General features: G+C 42.0%; 1 protein-coding gene across 1 annotated transcript; it reads left to right on the top strand.

Annotated features, from left to right (window-relative positions):
- Positions 1 to 397: 397 nt before the first annotated feature.
- On the top strand, positions 398 to 15,426 carry LOC137152344 (pancreatic lipase-related protein 2-like; the record flags this gene model as incomplete). The annotated part of the gene is made up of 11 exons (XM_067546902.1): positions 398 to 446; positions 2,608 to 2,762; positions 4,843 to 4,968; positions 8,077 to 8,211; positions 9,602 to 9,710; positions 11,588 to 11,704; positions 11,794 to 11,916; positions 12,883 to 12,998; positions 13,626 to 13,755; positions 13,984 to 14,095; positions 15,265 to 15,426. Coding segments are annotated over exons 1-11 (1,334 nt in total), but the record flags the coding sequence as incomplete, so codon positions are not given.
- Positions 15,427 to 15,429: the final 3 nt, after the last annotated feature.

Below are 15,429 nucleotides of genomic sequence, written 5' to 3'. Positions count from 1 at the left end.
ACACACCAAGAAAACAGTGCTTTACACCAAAGCTTGTCTACACAGGCACTTAGGTTGCAACAAGCTGCGGTGTAAATCTAGCCTGCACTAGCCTGCCCTGCGCTAAGTGTCTGTGTAGTCCCTGCTTCCATGCCCTAAATGTTCTGTAGTGCCTTTTGATCTACCCTGTTTTGAAACAGGAGTAGATTAAAGCGCACATTTAAGGACATGCTGCCTTTATTTTGCAGGATATAAGGAACGAATGCATAGAAAGTTGATATTAGAGTGCTTGCTATATTGGTTGCTGGGAAAATACTGTTGTATTATACACTTTTTACAAGATGAATAAATCTAAATCAATTAGTATCCAAATAAAATGCTTTACCTGGACTTCACCTGTCTATTTAATTTACTTTAGATGATTGGAATTTGGATTCCTGCACTTTATCTCCTGGATGCAATAGCAGGTGAGATACAACATTTCTAAATAACTACACCAGAGATGTTGAATTTAGTCATGTTCAAATGGAATAAAAAATGAATATAGGTACAATGGAAATTTGTTTTTCTCTGCACTCAGCTTATTCTATATGATTTATGATGCAGTTCACCTGGTGCCGAGAACTAGCGAAAGGCCAGCGCAGCACATAAGTTCTATTAGAGTTCAAGCGATGTATAGGCCTCATATTCACCTTTAGACCCTGATTCTGCAAAATCCTATGCACATACTTACTCTAAACGTGAGCGCTGTTTACCAGGAACAGCCAAGTGGAATGAGCGTTCAATGTGATGAACAATGTTTGAGGTGAAGAAAGAAGTCATAGGAACATAAGCTATCAAAACTATTCTTTTGTGCAAAGGAAACGATGATAAGTCCTCAGAATTGTGTGATCACTTCCTTCAGAACTCTGTTAAGGGGAAAAATCCTCCACTCCGAGAGCATGTCCACACTACAAACCTAAGTCAATCTATGAGAGCCAGGACTCTCAGCTCCGTGCAGCTCCCAGTCGGGAGCCCAGCTGCCCCCCCCCCCCGAGCTCTTGCCTTCTGCCACTCCTGGCCAGGAGCGGGGTCCCAGCCACCCAGTCTTGTTGTGACTCCGCTCTCAGCTGGGAGCAGCCCTGATCCTGGAATGGAGCTGAGAGCTCATGGGGTGAAGGGGGGAGCAGCTAAGATCCCGGGGCAGCAGGGCTCCCAGTGGGGAGCCCAGATGGCAGCCCCAGCCAGGAGTCTGAGTAGTAGCAGGTCTTGGTGCAGCAGTCCAGCTAGGGAGCTGGGAGCCGGCTTTCTTGTCAATTTAATGGCTCCAGCCAAGCCTTGAAATTGGCAAGAATGACAGCCAACAGCAGTGTCTACACTGACACAGGACATAAGCCCCAGGCCTCTCTTGGAGGTGAAGCTATGATGTCGGTATAGAAGGGCACTTACATCAGTGGGAGCAAGGCTGTAGTATAGACACTGACATAATTCGGTTGACATAAGCTGCCTTATGTCGACCTAACGGTGTCGTGCCGTAGGCCATGCCCTAGATATATACTGTGAGAGATGCCATGCTTTAGAAACATGGAATAGTCAAAGATTATAATCCCTTGATATTGTATCAACCTTATAAATGCCACATGTATCTTTATGGGATGACTAGGCTGGGGTGGGGCTCAAGATGCATCCTGCAGGAACTAAACTTAAGGGGGGCGGGATAACTAAAGCAATTCCCAATGCTGAAAAAATGCAGGTAACCAGACTTTTGAAGTTTTGGCCCTGGGAAAATAGCACATGGTGGTTCGCCCCGGTTCAAGAAGCTTAATACAAAGGACTTGAAACTGTATCAAGTGACATCCCTGAGCAGAGGGATCTCTTGGACTGAGAACTGACATGCAGCTGTGAGCAAGACACAGGTGCTGTGGAAGGACCTAAAGTTCTTTAGGCCTATCAGGATCTCTGTGTGGGAGATGGGTGACACCTGGTAAGGTAGGCATGCGTAGAAGCTGTTTTTATATGTTGTCTCTTAAATGCTTTTCCTCTGAATAAATAGTAATGTGCTTCATGAGAGCTGGCTGCTCACTGATTAACCCTGTCATTGCACCTGAGAGAACAGGTGCTGAATGGAAGTCAGATCTGCTGAGGTGAACAGAGACTGCAGGAGTCTAGAGCCTATATCCTTGGTGCAGAGGGAGTAGATCACAGGATCCCAATCCAAGAAAGGGGATGGCCAGACCCTGAGACATTAAGTGAGGTGCCCCTCATGAAGACCAGGGAGATTCAGTTAGTTCGGGAACTCTGACATATACACTTGCTGCTTTTGAGTCAGGAGCTGGCAGCAATGACATCAGCACACATCTTTTAAACACATCTTTTAAACATCTGTTTTTTACTTTCATATGAGTATTCTACAACCCTAAAGAAAAAAAGTTGCCACAAAAGTGTCCTGGTCTCTCATTGTGTTTATCCATGAGTCACTAACATCCATACTCTATTACCCAGGACAGACAGAAAAATGAATTTGGACTTAAAAATTATTCATGAAATCAAAGCCCTGTGTCTGCTTCTTTTAAAGTTGTAGCAGCTTCCAAGGCACCATCTAACTGTGTTGGATTCCAAAATACTAATCATTTGCTTTGCATGCTACAGGCGAAGAAGTTTGCTACAAACGACTAGGATGCTTTTCAGATAAACCGCCATGGGCCGGAATACCAGGGAGATTTCTGGCAGGTTTACCTGACTCTCCAGAGAGTGTGAACATCAACTTCAATCTTTACACTACAAAAACTGAAAATAACTTTCAAGTGAGAACCCTACCTCTATTTTAACATTAACAATGAATTACACCTACCAACATTCACTAGCTCAAAAGGAAAAGTGTGTCACTCACCATGAGAAACTAAGTCAGAGAATAAAGAGTCAGCTGCTTGTTAGATGCAGAAACTAACAGAGGTTAAAGTCACAAGGGTAAAAACTGAAATATTTTCGTGCAGAAACTGAAAAATGAACCAAACAAATTAAACCTTTTTTTGTGGAATTTTTCCTGTGCAAAGAACTGGGAGTGCTGCACTCTACTGTTGTTTGCAACACATTTCATTCTCTGAGGCATGTTTTAATAGTAAGTAACATTTATGCGGTGCTCAACTGTCCCTGACAGATAGGAGAGTTAACATCACCATTTTACTGATGGGAAAACTGAGTCAGGAGGTGATGTGACTTGCCAAAAACCACATAGAAATCCAGGGCAGAAGCAGGATTAGATTCCTCCAGCCCACACTGCCCTTTAAAGCCAATGTAATTTTAAACCCAGATATGCAGCCAGTAAGGGAAGAAGTGGAATTGAGGGGAACTGAATGGCATGGGGAATTTGCAAGGGGAAAAGGAGCCTTTCACATCTGAATACCTGGTTCCAATGCAGCCTAGTTCAGCTGCAAATGAAGGTTGTTTCTCTGTGGCAGCCTGTGTGAATTAAGTCTGTGGTCTCAGTCCATTTCCCCAATCCACAGCTGTCTTCATCATACAAACTACCACCCTCATTGGTGCCCTTGTTGGCAATTTCAGCCAAGGCCAAAAGCTGAATGGGCATGGAGAATGAATTGCCATCTCCTCCCTGCAGATCAGGGGGAGGCAGGCAGTGGAACAGCCTGAGTAAGCCAGCGCTATTGCTGCTGCAATACTAGTGCCACCTCACGGAGCCAAAACTATGTCACTTTGGGGGTGGAAGTGAGACATGCACTGGAGGTCAAATTTCCAACAGCACTTAAGTGACTTAGACAGCTCGGTCCCATTTTGAAAAGTGACTTAGGCACCGAGGAGCCTAAGTCCCATTGACTTTCAGTGAGACTTAGGGCCCAAGAGTCTTCTGAAAATGGGAGTAAAGAGCTTTTGAAAATTGTGCCCTTTGTGTTACGCATGACCATGGAAGATGCAACCATCACACGCTAAGATGGTGTACACGTGACAGCCACCATCTCAGCCGACACAATAGGGACTCAACTGGACACCTCAAAGGTAAAGACACGAGCTACTAAAGCTCCCTAGCCAGGGCTATGAGAGACTCATGTCCTCCGCAGGTCAGGCACATGAAGACATGTAACACACACTCACCAGTGGGTAACACAAACCATTTCTGCTGTCCAGTGAATTAAATCAGGTCCCACGTCCCTTCTACTATTGCCCAGCAGCGGCTTAACTTGAATTGAATACAAACGACTCAAGCTAAGTTCATAGGGGCATTGCCCTGGAATGCTTCAGCATCTCACTCTCCCTCCCTCACCCAGAACGTAGACCCAGCATTTGTTTAAAATGTTATTCAGAGATTATTGTCGCAGCAGAAGGAAGGGCTATACTAAATGAGTTTAAAGTCACGTACAACAGGCCTGGATCAATCCCCCATGACTGCACCTAGCCTGGTGCTGTATCAGCTTAATTGGAGAGGGGAGTGACAGCAATGCCTCCATCCCCTGTGATTTCCCAAAGTCACTCTTTGGGTGCACTGTGGAATTGGGGAGTCGGGAATTAGGTCAGCAAGGGGGCAGGCAGGAGCTGGGAAGGCTGGCTTTGGGGGGTGCTCATTGTATTGTGATCTTGCCGGCATTATCTTATATAGAGAGCGTTGGCTCTGTGTATAAAAAGCTCTTCATACACACAGAGGAGTGGCTTGAGGCAGCAGGGACAATACAGGGACAATAAAGGAGCCGTGCTGAGGCTGGGGGTAGAGCAGCAGGAAGCTGTAGGGAGGCAATGAGAGCCACGGATTTCAAGGAGCAAAGGCAGTGTCCATTCACTGCTGCCACGCAAAAGACGTTTTTGTTTCCGAACTAAGAAGAGTTGGAGGATGACAAAATCAATGATTATTATTACTGTTATTTTTACTCAAAACAGGTGATCTCTGCAATCAAGTCCTCAACTATCACAGACTCACATTTCTCCTCATATAAGAAAACACACTTCGTTGTGCATGGATTCATGAGCACCGGAAAACGTGGCTGGGTGGTAGAGATGTGCTTGGTAGGAGAGAAATCTTCCAATTTCCAACTTTAATTGCAGCCACATTCAATCACTTTTTTTAAATGCTAGTATTAATTTCCCACTTTGACAACCATCTGATGTTACTAATGGGCAAGAAGCACTAACCAATATGTAGTAACTTTAATAATCACCTCACCCTTTTGATGAATGTGGGTGTGTGAGTGAACTGGACTGTACATTCCACGTGGCTTTCACAGGAAATGAGAATGCAGGGTGAGGTTTAAGGGTGTGTCTGTTTTTGTAATAGTCCAGGCTTTGGAAGGAAAAACAACACTTCCTCTGGTGTCTGCTTCTTCCTGGGTGGTTTGGGGATGTAACAGTAATAACATCTAGCTCTTATATAGTTCCTTTTATCCATAGATGTCAAGGTGCTTTACAAAGGTAGTCAGTATCATTATCGTCATTTAACAGATGGGGAAACTGAGGCACATCACTGTTTAAATTACCCATGGTCACCCAGCAGACCCGTGGCAGAGCCAAGAATGGAACTGGTTTTCTGTGTTTCAGGCCAGTGAGCTATTAGCTTGGCTACACCACCTCTCAGCTGGAGGAGACTATCCCACCGACACTAGCTGGCACTGAAAATTTAGTCCCAGTCTCGCAAAATTATTATTGCTCCTTACGTCCATCAGTCTAACTGAGTAAATTTTACTTTGGAAAAATCAATGGAAACCAATGATACATGTACCTATATACAGAGCAAAAGAAACACTTCTTCCCAAAGTAGGACTCCTACTCAGCAAAGTAAAAGGAGAAGTCTGGGCCTCAGCAAACAAATCGCAAGCAGACTGTGAAAGCAAAGACAGCCTATGGCATAAGGCTCCAGGGGAAATCTGTTTACACTCAGGATCAACCAAAACATTGCATAACCCGGAACTAGAGAATGCCTTAGGCCCTGACATTATGAAGACTTGCATACTTGCTTAACTTTATACACGGTCAGTATGGGCCTACTCAGAGTGAGTAAAATTAAGCACATGTGTAAGTCTTAGCAAGTTCGCCTGAGAAGTTGGATTTTTATTCTACTGGAGATGGGGTTTAATTTTATTTTGGTATCATGCCAAGCCTACACTGTTCCAAGTATTAAGATATTGCAATTTAATAATTCTTTTTGCTCCTAGTGGCTTGAGGTTTAGTTAACAGTGCTGAAGCTAACAGATAGTCTTGCCACTTACTACTCCCCATGCAGAACAGAAGATAAATTTTAAAACTAGAGAGAGAAGAAGGGTATAGATCCACACATTTCCTGTACTCAGAAATGCTTGTTTGTAAAACTGAAAACTTAAATTTAAAAATTAAAAATACCTTTATCCAAAGGTTAGTTAGCTATTGAGTAGTTCCTGATGAAAGAATAAAGCATGTGGAGGCTAGAATCTACTGTAACACCAATATGCTGACTTAGTACACAATTCAGTATCGTCTATACCCAGAACTCTCAGTTACGACAGGTTGAAAATTTACCATCAGAACAGTTTTTCAATGGAAAATTGTGGTTTTGACAAAATTACTTTTTGCAAAAAGTGTCAAATTTCCATGGGATATTTCTAGTTTTCAGAAAACTAAACATTTCTGAATTAAAACCATCTGCTTTTCAGTGAAAGTTTGAAATTTTACAGAGGAAAAATATTTTCCAACCAGCACTACTCAAAATTACTGGAGTCATCTTAGACATTTAGGAAAGATAAACAATCCAAGACCAAAATTATCCTGAAAAGTCAGTACACAACAAAGAACTAAACCTAAATATTTCAATGTCTTCTCAGTGGAGGTCGTTTTATAATGTTTCTTTATGCAAAATACTAACTTTAAAATGGAAAAAATAAAAGATCAATATACAGTATCTCCATTGTCTCATGTTATACAGGAGGTGATCCAAATTTATCTTCATCCATTGAACACAAAAATGGTCAGGCTACAATGTGGTCTCTGTACCTGCTCAGGAACACGAGAGACTAAGAACTGTTTCCCTCCCCCACCCACACGCACACCTGCGTGTCCTCCCTGAACCGTGGGTCCAGGCATAAAGTGACAAACTGGCACTCTATGCACTCCCAACCCCAACCACCCCCAAGCAGGAAGCGGAGCCTTGGCTCCTCTAAGCAGAGCAGTTGAACTGTTGATAATAATCCATCATCATCAGATTACTGGTCCCCTGGAGCAAAATAGGGAGCAAGGAAGCAATCGAGTCTCTAAGACACGATTCCTTCTCTGCACTGCTCATGGGTCAGCACAGACATGCTGCCTTGCGAAGAGGACAGATGATAGATGCACACTGCATACGTTAATGTTTGCACTCATTATAGTAAATGCTGAATCATGATGGGAAATTAGTGAGAGCAATCCCATGGGCCACATCTTGAGAGGTGCTGAGCTATCAGTAACCTTCATTGATGAAACAGAGCAGTGAGCGTTCAACAACTCAAGATTTGATCCAGTGTCCTTTTAAGCTTCTTGCACTACTTCTTTGTTGTTGCTGTTGCTTCTTTCATTTTGTTTCAGCTATTTTTTTTCTTTATTCTACACTTAGGCCTCAACCAGCTTATAAATCAATGCAGAAATGGCAGTTTTGCTTTGTGGTTTCTTCTAGTGAATATCCCTGACTTTTGTAAGCTTCCAGTGTAGAAGTCGCCATGCTTTAGCTTTCCATTTAGAAACTGCCCATTCAGTTCTCAGCCCCTAACTCACAAATGCTTTTTTCAGAACTGAAGATAGCTTTAAAATCAATGGTTTCACTAAATTGTTTATGGAGGAGACCAAACGAAATGGTCAGACATTGTATACAGCAGTAAATCAGTTTAGAGTTTGATCTGAAATAAGTCTTTATTGTGACAAAAATTGAAAAATATTTTGATTGTGCTCCTTTAAAGTCCAGACATCTGTTTGTATGAATGACAAAGTTTTCATCATACTGTGCTTCATGAAAAGACTCTTGTTTTAATGCATGTAGGTGATGTGGTAAAGTCCTGTCCTTTGTAAACAACAAGAAACCCAAGTGCTCAATTTACTTAATGATTCGTTTTGGTTTAAGTTGAATCCGTATTTTCCCATATGTTTTCCTAAGTTCTTTGCTTTCTATTTCCAACCCAGCGGCTGGTGCAAGTGGAAGATGTGAACTGCATTGCTGTAGACTGGGAAGATGGGGCAAAAGTTTTGTACATCAATGCAGTGAACAACATCCGTGTGGTTGGGGCAGAGATTGCTTATTTCATAAATACTCTTATGGTAAAAAAATATATATTATGAATTTTAAGTTAATTTTTAAAGCTAAGATTCACATGAAGATAATGGGTCTATGTAAATGGTCTTGTTTTACATGATCAGAAAAGTATGATTCAAAAAGTTAATGTTCTGGGAAGTGCTGAACACAGCAGATAGTTGAGAACCACCAAAATGGGGATACCCCACAGAGCCTCAAATGGTACTAGGGTATGGCCTAAAGAATAGTAATTTGATAGAAGTGACTAATTAACGTAAAAGGCCAGTAGGTGGCAATATTTCTTTGCTTTCTCAACTGTATTTGTAAATTCACGGTAAATGAGGCATCCTACACATGACTCCTAAAAGTGATTAGTAAATAGTTGTTAAGAATACATACTTACCTTTGTGATAGAGCTACAGTCTCAATTTAGCAATTCACTTCCAAAGCAAATAGAAGCTGGGAGCAGTCCAGAGGCTCAGTTAATACTGCTGGACTTCCGGTTCTGATGTCTGGCTGCAGGATACACTCTTAAGTCCTCTACTTCTTTATTACTTCCTGCATAACAGATCCTCAGAATTATCCCTGGGTTTTCCTGTTAACAACCTCTGAAAACCTGGGATTCTTTCATTTCAATGTAAAAACACATTTTAAAATACTGTAGCCAAAGAGCTTTTTCTGTGATATTCTCTGGTCCTCGATCAAGGAAGACAAGCAAATATGGCTGGATGCATTTATTCTGGTACTCCACATGCATATGCAAGTTAAGTGTGGACTCCAGGCAACTAGTCACTGTGGCTTTCATTGTCACTAAAGCTGCAACTCCTTGGGTCGAATATGGAGTCTGTACACCAATTAATCTCCCCTTAACCTCTAGGGCTATGTGAAACCTAAGGTGAGGATAGGCCTTGTACAAGACCCTTCAGCACAGAGGTGGGTGAATTTCATCACATTCAAGCTCACCAAAGAGAGGCTTTCGGGATGACTTGATCACAGTCCATAAGTACCTATACTGGGAACAAAATTTTGTTAAGGGGGCTCTTCACTCTAGCAGGCAAAGGTATATCAAGATCCAATGGCTACAATTTGCAGCTTGACAAATTCATACTAGAAATAAGGTGCACACTTTTAACAGTGAGGGTACTTAACCATTGAAACAACTAACCAAAGGTTGCAATAATTTCTCCATCACTAGAAATCTTTAAATCGAGATGGGATTTTTTCTAAAAAAATGTTCTAGTTCAAACAGGAATTAATACGGAGAAGTTCTATGGCCTGTGTTATGTAAGAGGTCAGACTAGATTATCACAATGGTCCCTTCTGGCTGTATAATCTATGACAAATACAGTATCTTCTGTGTTTGACGTTTAAATATGTATATTCTATTTTTTCTTTTTTCCCCCCCAAAAACATCAGAAAATGTTTCAATACTCCCCTTCTCAAATCCATATCATCGGACATAGTCTGGGTGCACATGCCGCAGGAGATGTAGGAAGAAGAATACGAGGCATCAAAAGAATAACCGGTAAGCTAATCATGAAGATGGAATTTTATATGGTATGTTCTTTAGGAGGAAAGAACCTTGCAAAACTGGATTCAATGAGTCAAACAGGCGAATGTGGGTGCATCTCCATCAATTTCAGTGAGTAAGTGCTTGTTTATGCCATGGCTGTTTTATGTATTGTTCCTATAGACTTCACTATGCATTCTTTATGGTGTTAACATGGGTAAGCAAAATATTTAAATTAAAAAAATCCTAGTGCATCTGCACACTGGTAGATAGTCAACATTTATTGTTGTGTAGCCAAAAATGCAAATGATGTTAACAGTATTGCTTTAGTAATAGTATTAAAATATCAACAGTGACAATTCTTATGCAGATCGGTATTTTTGGTGGTCTCAAGAAAATGATGACCTGAGATACGAGTGGCAAGTTCCCCTTCACACCCACTTTCCCATGTCTCACAATCCATTTGCAAAGTAAAGCTTAAGTTTCTCCTTAACATACTTTCAATGAAAGTGGGAATTGGGGTGGGGAATTAACAACAATGCAGATATACTATGCCGCTAAGGATTCTCCCAACTGACACTATTAAGATCTATGGCTTGTTCTGAATGGGTTTAAGAGATGAGGCAGGGACATGGGCTACAAACCCAATAAATGATCTTTTCCCAGGCCCTTGAAAGGAAATAACCATACAAGTCACCTCAAGACTTTCCTGTGGTTCCTCTCAGTTTTCCCCACCCCTTCATGCTCCCACACCACAGTAGAGTGCAACAGCAATCTCTGCACTCCCATGAGGATAAGCACTGCTCCAAAGCATAGGAAGGAGCTGGTCACAGCCTCACCTCCTTCCAACCCCCCAAAAAACTAGTTCTGCTTAGAAAAAACTTAGTTCTGCTTCTGTAGCACAGTTCTTATGTTCTTTTACAGCAAGGGGCTCCCACTAGAGTGGAGGACCATTGTACCACAAGCCGTTGTTTTAAGCCACGATGGAGGTCTATGTATTGGGAGAAGGCGGTTCTCCCTATACAGCTGTTGGACCCTGCTAAGGTTTTGTGGAACAATCAGCAACTGTTGCTAGAAAGCCAGACATAACTACATTCCTGTGTTGTATTTTGGTTATTTTTCCACGTTTCCCCAGATTCATTTGTAGTAGTTACTGCTGCTTGTGATAGGAGATGACTAGGATAGATCAGTTCCTGGCTCTGTTACAGGCTTCTTGTATGATGTTGAGCAAGTCATTTGATCACTGTGCTTCAGTTCTTCGTCTGTAAAAGGGAGATAATAATAATGCTAATGCTTCCTTTCTCTAATTAGATTGCGAGCTCTTTTGTGCAAGGACTGCCTCTTACTTTGTGTTTGTAATGTGCCTACCACAGTTGGGCCCAATGGGTGCTACTCTAATGCAAATAAATAATTGATCAAGAACTCCTTAGTCTTCCCATTCCACACCATCTGAAAATCTAAGAAACTGGATCATTGCATTAAAATCCCTCCTTATCCTTGGTCCTATGACACCATTATACACTAACTGATAGGACTTTACTTGTGCTGGGATGAGTTTGCAAAAGGGCTGCCTTTAAAGAGTTGAGAATCACTTCTAGAACACTTCGGGAAAATAATAGACAATCAAGAGAAAACGAGGCTTCATTCGTCTTGCAATGACAATTTTATGAAGTATTTTGACTTCTGTAAGTGTTTTGACATTGTAGAAATAGGTATTACATTAAAATGTTCATTGCACTGTCCTGTGTCTCTGATACATTTGGTTCATTCCATGTGTTTACATTACTATTCACCACGCATTATATACTTCATTCAAAACTGATGCTCTCCATTGGAAAAAACAAGCCTACAATTCTTTTTCATCAATCAGTGAATAATTTGTTTCTCTTTAGGCTTGGACCCCGCTGGGCCCTTTTTTCAAGGCACTCCTCCTATTGTCAGACTGGACCCTTCGGATGCAAGATTTGTTGATGTTATTCATAGTAATGCTGCCCAATTTCCTATTGTAGGTAAGGTCCCACATACAAACAAACATTTGCAGCAACTGGCATGTCATTGAGTTAACCAAGGCACTTACCATGTCGTGTATGTATTGCAGGGTTAGGAATGGTTAATGCCACTGGCCATCTAGACTTTTACCCAAATGGAGGAAGTATTATGCCTGGATGCATTAATTTAATTATTCCAGCGGGAAAAAAAGACCAAGAAGCTTACTTGAAAGGTAAACCTATTTCAAACGGCTACAGCATTAACTTGCAGTGTCTGTTCATATTATAGTTCTGAACATGGCAAATGGAGCCTTCTTGAGGGTTTTATTTAAAAAAATGCTTTTGGATATTTGGTGATGAGTGGAAAAAAGCATGAAACAACAAGGGCCAGATTGCAGTCCTGATGGCCTGCAGGTAGTGTAGGAAAAGAAATAGTCACACAGACGATGTGGGATCAGCCTTAATTTCCATAATTTGACTGTGGATTTGGGGAGCACAAGGGGGTAGAGATCAGTTAGTGCTTCAGTTGTGATGGCAGGTGTCTGGCCAGGGTGAGGCTAATGTCATGACTACACCTATACTGGGGCAACACCAGCTCCCACTTTGTATAGATGCTGCAAGTGACACCTCTGACCATGCTGCATCCAGCACCCACAAGGCATTGAGCAAAAGCACAAAGCATCCAGGCACTGCTGTTCGAGTACGTCTCTCCTCCCCACAGCAGCATGACCCAAAAAGCTGGGCTGAGCATCTCTGAGAAGGGGGAAAGAATCCCCTCTCCACATGGCTTGGAATGGTGGAGACAAATCTTGTGCATTCTTTATACTCTATGAAGTTCATCTGAATACAGCATGCTGTAAACACAGAAAATGATACAGTATTGTGGAACTGTCTTGTAACATGGATCAATAGCCACGACAGACAAATTCATTTCACTTGAGGTCTTAGGCAAGTGTGAACCCAGTTTTCCAGCTATGAGAAGTCAGTGCATCGGTTAAGTGAGGCAGCAAGCTTTTTGTATGCTATTGACAATCAGAAACCCAGAAGATTCACATTAAGAAATACTACAGGACCGTGCTATCCTTCCAGCCAGCATTTTTATTGTTGTTATTATAAAGGAGAAAAAAAACACCCTTGCTCTACATGGCCAAATATAATAGAAGATGGTTTCACAGACATTCGTAATTTTGTTTCAGCAGGTAACATTCTTCCTACATGTCATCATTCACGCAGCCATCAGTTTTATTTTCACAGTATCCTCCATCCCAATGGATTTCTTGGATATCCCTGCAGGACATACGAGTTCTTCCAGGAGGTAAGCATAAGAGCCCAGGAATGGGTGAGCTGCAAAAATTAACAACTCTGCTTTCATGTGCACACATCACACACAGAGTCAGGTGCTATGGTGTCTCTGCTCTCCCAGTGACTGATGGGGATCAGAGAGAACGAAGCTCCAACAACAATGAAGCAATGCCTGTTGGTAGAGAGCAGGCATGTAGCAGGATAGAACTAGATAGATTCTGGCTCCCACAGCTCCAGTGGCAGAAACCTGGGTCTCTGATGATTCCACTGGTACAGAAGAAACCTCAGGTAGCTCCTATGCTACACTTTCCTTTGGAGATGTACATCTAACGTAAGTTTTGTACCAAAAAAGAAGTGCTTGAAATTGAAGGTTTCAGACCATCCTGGAAGTTAAGTGCACCCCTCATTTTTATGGGTAAACAATTAATATGTTTCATCCTCCGACAGATGAGCATAAATAATCAGAATAGAAATTGACATCGGAAATAGGCACATCGAAACGCAGTGGGGTTAAATAGGTTGGCAAAGGAATGGCCAAGGCTTTGGCAACATCAGGGCAACCCTTTCTGCCTTAGTCCCGCAAGAGTTAGGATGAAAAGAAAAATATCCCACATTACCCAGATGCTCTTATTTCCCCTAGGGAATCTGCTTCCCATGTCCCAAGGAAGGCTGCCCAATGATGGGTCACTATGCGGATCAATTTCCAGCTAAATTGGAGAAAATAAACCAAAAATATTTTTTAAATACTGGAGCAGTCCCACCCTTCACTAGTAAGTGTCGTTAATTAATTAATTTGCCAAATGGATATGTGGGGGGAAGGAAGTGGAAATGAGATGATAAAAAGCTGGAAACTTTCTGTGCTGTTATAAACCTCTGATAAGCTGAATGGCGGCGGTCCACGTCTCTCTAGTAAAAGTACGCCTAAAAAGAGTGTTTGTGGTATGTAAGGAAACTAAACAATGCAAGCAATCGATTTTTATTTGGCTTTTGTTGTGTAGGTTGGAGCCAAAGGGTATCTATCAAGCTGGCTGGCACAAAGAAAGTGAGGGGGGAACTAAACATAGTTTTCCATGGCACAGAGGGGCTCACAAAGCAGTACCAAATTATCTGGTAAGTTCAATGACACAACATTAGGTTTTGTGGTGTGTCTGTTTCATTTACACCTCCGTTTACAAGTCATGTTTAAACGCTGCGAGCAACAGACATTGTTCCTTGTTGCAGTCATGTTAGTTAACCATGTTAAAACAGACAGGGCCAATCAGTGTTGGCTTATGGTTACAGTAGGGGCATGGAAGTCAACTCCTTTTCCTAGGTTCTGTAACATTTAACAAGCACTCAGGAGTCCAATTTGCCTGGAGAGAAGGCTCAGCATTTCCAGCCAGCTAAGACAGAGATTGCTGATACTTCTAGAAAACACACTGGTCACACCAGGCATGGTGAGCAGTTTTAACACAGGCATTAGCCTAGCCACTTCCATGCTAGCGTTATGACAGCTTGTTAGCATATTCATTCCCACATGGTAACACGATTCCCTGCTCTGCCAATGACTTGCTATTTGAACCCATGCAAGCTGCTTAATCTCTGTGCCTCAGTTTACCCAATCTATAAACTGGGCATATTACTTACCTTGGCTACATTAAAAGGCTTTATTAATGTGAAAACAGCACAGAGACCTTTGGATAAAGGGTGCAAAAGGTACCTGGCCCTTCACAATCTAACTCCCACCTCTGTTCAGCCCATGATGCCAGCCTCCATATCCCACTTGCTAAATATTCAAACACGCACCTTTGTATTTTCTCCCATGCTGCGCCTCATGCTTGGGAGGAGCTCTCTGTAAACATCCACAAAGCTACCTCATTATCCTCCTTCAAACTTTCCTCTCCCATGAGGTGTACAAAAAACTTGACAATGGTTAAGCTGCTGGTGTGCTGAGACCACAACCGATCAACCAGACCAATATTGTCTCACTGTTTCCTTTTACTCCCCCATCTGTCTGTCACCATCTGTTGCCTCTTGTCTTATTCTAAAATTGCAAGCTTTTTGGGGCAGGGACCATCTTTTTGTTCTGTATGTATAAAGCACTTAGCACAGGAGGTTCTGGCCCATGACTAGGACTCCTAAGAGGTGCTACAGAAATACTAATAATTGATAATAAAGAAGGTGCAAAGTGTTATAATAAATAAAGGCAACATGCTGAAAATGCTTTAGAACCTGTCTTAGCGCAGCAGTGGCCTACACCATAGCAAACAGCGTCGCTCTCCTCTTTCTCCTATTTGCAGTGGACCCCTTCAAAGAGGTAACATTTATACGAAGTATGTTGATGTCGAAATTAACCCTAGAAGTATTACAAAAGTTGAATTTCTCTGGAATAAGACTTTATTGACACTGCTTTGGGCCCTGCTGGGAGCAGAAATGGTCAACATAGTCAATGAAGAAGATGGTCA

This window comes from Emydura macquarii, unplaced genomic scaffold (genome assembly GCF_026122565.2).
Source record: "Emydura macquarii macquarii isolate MOO-44397 ecotype Brisbane River unplaced genomic scaffold, CSIRO-AGI_Emac_v2 contig_1200, whole genome shotgun sequence".
NCBI classification, from domain to species: domain Eukaryota; kingdom Metazoa; phylum Chordata; order Testudines; family Chelidae; genus Emydura; species Emydura macquarii.
The sequence above is the reverse complement of the archived record's forward strand: the minus strand, read 5'-3'. Positions and strand labels throughout refer to the sequence as shown.